Below are 7894 nucleotides of genomic sequence, written 5' to 3' on the forward strand. Positions count from 1 at the left end.
TTCAACCTTGAGGAAGCATCTCGAGATTCAGAATCTCCACTTTTAGGGGATGCACTCCGAGCAGTCTTTTCGCTAACGGGCTGGGAAGAAGAAGACATGTCAACAGGTCGGGGAGGACCCATTGGTTCAGCAGGAGGGGATGATCGAGGTGAACGGTCAGTCCGGGCCCTCGATTTCTCCCTTCGCGGAGACGAGTCATCACGGGACGACTTGTCCCTCTTCTTACGAACCAAGTCCTTAAGTGGTTCGTTGCTGAAATCGTCTCGGGGAGGACGAGGAGAATCGCGACGAGGAGACCGCTCTCTCCGAGGAGAACGTTCGTCGCGGCGTTCACAACGAGGCGTCAACCTATAAGCAGCAACGGATCTGGCTCCCTCGGAGCTGTTGTCATCAACCAGCAGGGTCCTGCTGTAATCTTTTTTATCGATGGCGGCCGCAAGGAACGCCTTGTTTTCATCACAAGCCTCTGCTATCGGCTTGGAGAGTTTCTTACGCTGGGCAGCGAGGGCCCGAGCTGACATTCCCTGAGTTGAGGGAGGGGGCGGAAGACGATGAAGTAGATTAGGAGGACTCATCCTGAGTTTCCGGTTGGCCTCGACAAACCGGTCGAGGGTGAAAGAATTCCAAAGGGTTTCCCCTACAAGGATTGTTTTGAAGAACTTGACAAATTCTTCAGTCGGGAGAGTTGAAGCGATGAGAGCTGCGAAATGAAACAACGAATTTGGTCAGTAAAAAATAATAATGAACAATAAAGGAATATACGACCTAGTCTCTACCAGGTTTCGTGGACCACTTCGATGGGAGTACATCGGAAAGATTCCCAATCGAAGTAGGAGTTTTCTTAATCAGAAACCAAGGATGGTGCCAGTTCTCATCCTTGTTCGGGAGGTGCGAGATGACGTTTCTATTGGCATTTGGATACGCCGAGAAGTACCCAGTTTTCTTTGATGAACTCCTTACGCTTAGGAGTTCATTCAGCTCGGGGACTCCAATGACGTAGCCAGCCTCCGCCGCAACAGTTATAATCCCGAGGATGGTTCGGAGGAGATTGGGGGTTAATTGAGGTAAAGCAATCTCGAGAGCCGCCAAGAATCGAACTAGGGCTTCGGGAAGGGGGAAGGTCAATCCGCAGCCCTTGAAGTAAATTTCGTAAACACAAAAGTAGCCGACACGGTGGTTCTCCGGGGATTCCGTAGGGTCGGCTATTTGCGCCTCCGCTATGATTCCAGGAGGAATTTGACAGAGCCCCTTTAATCGCTCAAGGGACTGAAGAGTGCAGGTGGATTTGTAATGGGGACCGGCAATATCGTTAGGACGAGTGCACTCATCATTACTAGAGCGCCTCTCATCGTAAGAAGGAGATTCAGGTCTCTCAGAATCGGGATTCATCGGAGAAAAATGAAAAATTCAAGATCCGGCGAAGAAGGGTTTGGTGAAGAAAAGTAGAGAGAGGTTTTGATTAAAGCACAAAAGCAAAAGAAGAGAGTAATGGTGAAAAGAAGTTACCTCAAGCTAATGATGAAACCGCCTCGGAAGTTGTGTGGGAAGTGGGAAGGTTTTTTCCCGTTTTAATAGTAATTAATCAATATACGGTCATAATGATGACAGATGTCACTCGGTTAAAAATGGCTAGTGCCGAAATTAAAGGAGTGATGAGATTTTCGGCGGGAAATCAGAAAGATTCTCGAGCGCAATCTTTGGCCACTTGAGCATTTAAAGTCCTCCGAATTGGAATAGCACTTCGAAGAACTTGGGGGGCTAATTGTTGGTGTCGGATCCCGCACCAGAACTACGAGACCAACCAAAGATTGCCACGTAGTCAAGATAATGGCCCATAAAGAATGAGGCCCATCGGACCCAAGAGCCGAAGGAATGGTCGAAGTGGTTGTCACCACTTCGAGAATCCGAAGTGATTGCATTGTGACGTGAGTTCGATGTAGAAGGCATGGGTAAGATGGTTCAAGGACGCTTGGGCCGAAAAGGCGAGGCCCACGAAGATGAGAGTCAACTCAAATTCAAACGTTGAGCATTAAAGTCAAGGAATCAAAACGGACACATTTAAGAAGGAATAATTGTATTTAATTATTCATTTTAATGTCGTTTCTCTAAGTATAAATATAAAGGCCAATGGCTATGTAAAGGGCATCTTTTTCTCAAGAAAGAAATACTATAGCCATTTTCGTAGCAATTTACAAACTTTTACATATTCATTTTGTCCCTCAAGAATAATCTTTCCTACCTAATAAAATACTTGAGTGTGTGAATCCGACATCCACAAAAGAGAGTAATAAAAGTTATAAGAATATGTATTATTGCTGAATTTAATATAATTAATTAATGGTGGATAAATTTTATATCCAAATGTCTATTATAGTGATTTCTTCCAATAAAATTGTAAGCAAAATTCCGACCTAAGAAAAATAGGCAACATTTTATTTGCTAATTTGTTAGACGATTTAACCCGACAAAGGACAGAAAATAAAAAAATGTAAAGACTCACTTTTTAATTATTTGATCAGTCTTAATATATATATATATATATCATAATTTCGTATGAACATCAAAATATTAATAAAGGAGTGAAAAAATTTTGGATTAAAATATTAGTAAATAAATATCACAAAAAGAAAGAAAAAAAAAGATTTATTAATCAACAACATTCGAAGACAAAACAAAAAAAATATTTCATCCAAAAAAATATCGGTGTCCAATACCATAGTAAAATGAAAAAGAAATTGAAAAACTAAATAATTTAAACTATTTGGTATTATATATTTCAGATATTGTATATATTTTTGTGAGGAGCTTCCTAAGACTGACCCACCAACCAAGGTAGGCATATAGCACCTTCAAGGTACAGCAAAAATTCAATGTCATACAAAGCAAGCCAGTTTCCAAGGTTGTGTCAGTGATTAAGAGACGTGACCACCACTAACATTACATGGCTACAAGCGACAACCATATGCAGAGGAGATCACGCGCAAAAACCATATGGCTGAAGCTAGATACTCGGTACTAACCCATCACAACATCAAGAAGAACCGAAAGACCAACAAGGGTTCAAACACCTTTATCTCATCACTCTAGCAAATAGCCCACTGTCTACTCTAGGAAGCTCATAGTTTGATACAGGAATTGAAGTATGAAGAAATGAAGAAATGGAGTTGAAATAACACGTTTAAATTTTCCTCTAGGAAACAACTTAATTTTGCCAAAAACCTTCTAAGATCTGCATGAATGTTCCCTGTCGAGCACGCATTTACGTTTACACAACAACTAACCAGTTAAAATCAAAAATCAAAAAAAAAAAACAAAAAAACAAAAAAAAACAATCACCGTGTAAACACAACCCGAAGACTGTCTAGGCATTTAGGTCAGGGTAACGCTCTTGGAACACGCCTTTAAACACAATTAATTGTACCAAAAAACACAAAGAGTAACACAAGTAACGCCACTCGATATTCCAATTAAGCGAGGTTCCCCACCAAAAGAAAACATTTTCAGCAGAGGCTGCGAATCCGATCAATGACGGTAACATATAAATAACTTCATTTAAAATCATATCTAATTTTTCTTTTCAAATGTAAAACTACAATTTTAATTAATCCTAATTTTATGGAATTTTTTTTTCCGCTGATGTATATATATTTTTTTATAATATATATCAAATGACAAAAAATATCAAAATTTAATAACCTGGATATGCCGGTAGTAATATAGTTTAATTTGAGTTGAAACTTCGAAAACTATTCTATATTCCTAAAAGACTTCGTCATTTATTTCAAGAAAGAAAAAGTAAAGAAACAACAAAAAAAAAACTCAAATGGCACACGAAAAGATAGTAAACTCTAAACTTAAATCTTAAAAATTTCAACATGACATAGCATACAGGAAAAGATCGCACAATGATCCAGAAAACGCGTTGAGTAAGAGTAAGCAATCATTTATTTAAACTTTGGTTGTTTAGTTGATTCATTTTGAGTTTATATTTTAGTTGATCAGTCACGTCTTCGTCTTGTAATATTTGAAGAAAGTTTCTTCTCAATTATTTGAGCTTCCGGTAGATATGTATGAATAATTTTGCTCACAGTTATTCTTTTTCTTGATCAAGACTTTTATGTTCACCTGACAATCTGTTATCAAATATTTACATGTAATTTTTTGTCAATGCAGCTAAATATGAATCATTGGGAACAGCCTTCAGCGTACAAAGCAGTCAAAAACATAGTTTTGGTCGGGCGTACCGGAAATGGAAAAAGCGCCACTGGAAACTCCCTCATTGGGAAAGACGTGTTTGTCTCAGAAGCGAAAGCAACAGGTGTTACCCAAACATGTCAGACATATAAAGCGGTAACACCAGCTGGCTCGAGGATCAACGTGATTGACACTCCCGGTATGTTTTTGGTTTAATTTCAGCGAGTCTTATGTGGATCAAGAATATGTATAGTTCATCAAAGCTGTCGCGGTTTAATGTGATATAGGTCTATTCGATTTGTCGGTGTCTGCTGAATTTATCAGTAAAGAAATCATCAATTGCCTTAGGCTGGCGGAAGGAGGATTACATGTTGTAGTGTTAGTTCTATCCGTGAGAACTCGGATTACTCAAGAGGAAGAGAACACACTTAGTACCTTGCTGGTCCTTTTCGGAACTGAAATCCTTGACTATTTGATCGTTCTATTCACGGGAGGTGATGCGTTGGAAGAAAACAATCAAACACTGGACGATTATTTTCATCAAGGTTGCCCCGACTTTCTTAAGGTCCGTTATTTGATAAAGGTGTTTTAGTTTTGGATTATTTGCAATGGGTGTTCGGCCTAGTTATGTATAGTTTAAATTTTTGCATTGTGCAATTTCAGACAGTTCTTGGTTTATGTGGCGATAGAAAGGTCATGTTTAATAATATGACTAAGGATAAACGCAAGAAGCTCGAGCAAGTCCAGCAGTTTCTTGCCCTTGTCGCAAAGGTTGAAGAGCACAATGATAGGAAACCGTTTAAAGGGAAAATGTACCGTGAAATAAAGGTGAATATGTGGTTGATACAAGATTTATTTTAATGGCGGCTTTTCGATAAAAAGTAACTGACAATAATGTTTGAATGTACCCTTTATCAGGAAGAGACTAAATGGCTTAAAGAACAGAAGAAGGCAGTGGAAGCTAGGAACCTTGGAGAAGCAGAGTTAGCGAAAATGAAGAAGGAGATACAAATGGAATATGACACGAGGATGAGCCAAATGGAAGAGATGGTATATATAAGATATTTTTATTCATAAACTCAAGGCCAATCACTATTGATATAGGTTTAACGAGATCTGGCTCTCTTTCAGGTGAAGAATACGCTAAAAGAGACTTCTGCTGCGCATGAGAGAATGGTTTTTATGCTAAATGAGAATCTCGAGAAGGCACAAAGACAAAACATAGATCTGCGCAAAGAGCATGATCATGAGCAAAAGAAGCGGATGCTGATTCAGCTTGGTTTTGGAGCGATAGGACCGGCGGCGGCGGCGCTTCCATTGTGTAGCATCTTGTGATCAATGTACCCAGTTCAGCCTAGGGGGATAAAAGATTAAGTCAACGTCAATTCATCCAGGAGCTCAAGTCCTGCACATCGTCCAAACTTTATGTACCTTTTTTTTTATTTGTGCTTCTTGTTTTCTTTTTCCATTTCTATTTTTCCCTATTCCATTGCAACCTCACATATATCAAGCCTTTCTTTTAAGCGTGAAAATTTGTTGCAAACATCAAAGAATATATTATTAGGTGAAAATTTGTTTCGTTGCTTTTTGACAAACCAAGCAATGACAAGAACATGCCGTCATCGTTGTCTCTGTATGTCAAAGAAGTGTTTGTTTCATAGCATGAATCAATGAGGATTAAGTAGGCATGCATCGTGCTAGAAAATGAATCATGCTAGAATGAATGAATTTTACTAGGTTGCTACATTTCTTTGTTGCATACTAATATATCCATTCTTAGGATTTGTGATGTGGGATGGTATGGCTAGATGTATGTTTTGAATCATGTGGGTAAAATGGATTATCTTCACTGAGTAAAATGGATGCATGTTTGTTTTCTCAGGAGTAATAGTACACAAAAGCACTGCTTGTTGGTAAGGTTTTCGAGAGACACACATGGCATGCCTTGTACACTAAGTCAGCGAATCGGGTGTCACAAAACAATTAATCCAAATTGATATAATTTAACTGTCTCTAATTGCTTCATCTCTCCATTCTCATCAATCATTTTCAAAATAGGGAACACGCTGTTGGTAGAAGTGAGCTACATTAGCCATTGTAGTTAAGATGTTGAATGATATATTTTTTTTCCATATGAATGTAAAATTTTATTTATCCAAAAACCTTGTTACATTATATGCATCATTGTTCTAAAAATTCTTAATCTTAAGCTTTAACCTTTAATAAAGAGATATTACAGAAATCATTTTCCTTATATCTGTAAGGAAATGTAACATTGTAGAGCTTCTTCGAGTTTGCCATTGCTCTGCTTTTTTTGAGAGGCGGTTGCGGACGGTGCTGTCGAGTTATTTAATTAGACCTGTTGCGGGAGTTGGCTGTTTCCCGTGACGTCGTTGGTTCCTTTCTCACCAAATAAAATAGATTTTGGTTTGAAACACATACCTCAAAATATAAATATAGATGAGATCGACTGAATCTTGTTCCAGAGATAACAGTGAGAACATCGACAAACAGAGATACATGTCTCTGTTGAGTGATGCCGTGCGTCAACTTAAACCAAATCGGAGACGTAAAACAGCAACTGAATGATATATTTAATACAAATGAAACTGAAAACTAGATATGTAGATACAATAACGAGATTCTTTATTCACACGTATATATATGTGACCATACACTCATGCAAACATGGAAGCAAACATAATTATACGTAAAGCTTTTTTGACAGAGAATGTAATCAGAAATACAAAATGGGAAAAAAACAGAAACCTTTGGAAAACAACTGAAATTTTGACAAACATCCTCCTTGATTGTATTTTTTTATGGCAACCCAATATCCCTTTGGAAGATAATAGGTACTGATATTTGTTGGGATAAACCTTTGTAAGAAAGAAGACATTGTTCCAGTATGCGTGCTGAACTGGAAGCGCAAATGCAAAGCCGTCAGCAGTGCAGCATTCTCTGATCACTCACTGTGGGCTCTTCCATCCCCACACTTTGCCTTCTTAATAAAAAATAAAGAACCATTGCCGAGACTTTGTGTTTCTAACTCGGAGCATTTTCTATGTTCCTCGTTTGAGCATGCTCTTGGACTTTTGGCCTGTTCTGAGTCTGCTTTTGCTTTTGTTTCAGTTTCATTTCTGTTACTTCCCTAAATTGATTAGGTCATTCGTAGCCTAATCTTTGTTGGTTGATAATTGAGTTTTCAGTTAACGGCTGTAAGTTTGTATTGTTTTACTCAAAAGCCACAAGTAGGAAGAGAGACAACTCTTCATGTGTTGTGTCTATTTGTTTTCTATTTAAACTCATTGTATCGTCATGTAAATAGTAACAAGTATCAGATTCAATAAAAGTTTCTATTTTGTTCTTTGTCTTCTTTAAAGGTATCTTTATCTCTTACTCTGTTTCTTCATAGCCTCAATAATCCAACAATCTTTGTTTGATTTGCTTCTTGTTTGCATTATAATAAATATGTGTGTATGTGCTTTGTAAGGTGACACGGTTTTGTTTGATTTAATAGAGAGTCGAGAAAGAGGTTTTTTCTCAATGAAAAGTGTTTCATCGTGTTGAGTTGTCGAGCAAAATCTCTCAAAACACATACGTTTTAATTAAGAACGCTCATTAAAGTTTTCTGATGTGTTGCGTTTTTGACGGTTTCGAGTCTTTGTTTTCTTTCCTAGAATCATATTTTTTATAGAGT

At 38.0% G+C, this 7894-nt stretch overlaps 1 protein-coding gene across 1 annotated transcript; it reads left to right on the top strand.

The window, feature by feature from the left end:
- The first annotated feature begins 4014 nt into the window (after positions 1-4014).
- Positions 4015-5726, top strand: LOC9327130 (immune-associated nucleotide-binding protein 3). Its single transcript, XM_002891022.2, has 5 exons — positions 4015-4393; positions 4482-4759; positions 4858-5022; positions 5113-5244; positions 5326-5726. The coding sequence occupies exons 1-5, from the start codon at positions 4168-4170 to the stop codon at positions 5527-5529; spliced, it is 1005 nt and encodes a 334-aa protein (XP_002891068.2). The 5' UTR covers positions 4015-4167; the 3' UTR covers positions 5530-5726.
- Positions 5727-7894: the final 2168 nt, after the last annotated feature.

Source organism: Arabidopsis lyrata (assembly GCF_000004255.2).
Source record: "Arabidopsis lyrata subsp. lyrata unplaced genomic scaffold ARALYscaffold_1, whole genome shotgun sequence".
Classification (NCBI taxonomy): Eukaryota; Viridiplantae; Streptophyta; class Magnoliopsida; order Brassicales; family Brassicaceae; genus Arabidopsis; species Arabidopsis lyrata.

Coding starts and splice junctions, on each gene's coding strand:
- LOC9327130 (XM_002891022.2), top strand. CDS start 4,168: ATGCAGCTAAATATGAATCATTGGGAACAGCCTTCAGCGTACAAAGCA. Junction 4,394..4,481: donor CAACGTGATTGACACTCCCG/GTATGTTTTTGG, acceptor AATGTGATATAG/GTCTATTCGATTTGTCGGTG. Junction 4,760..4,857: donor GTTGCCCCGACTTTCTTAAG/GTCCGTTATTTG, acceptor GTGCAATTTCAG/ACAGTTCTTGGTTTATGTGG.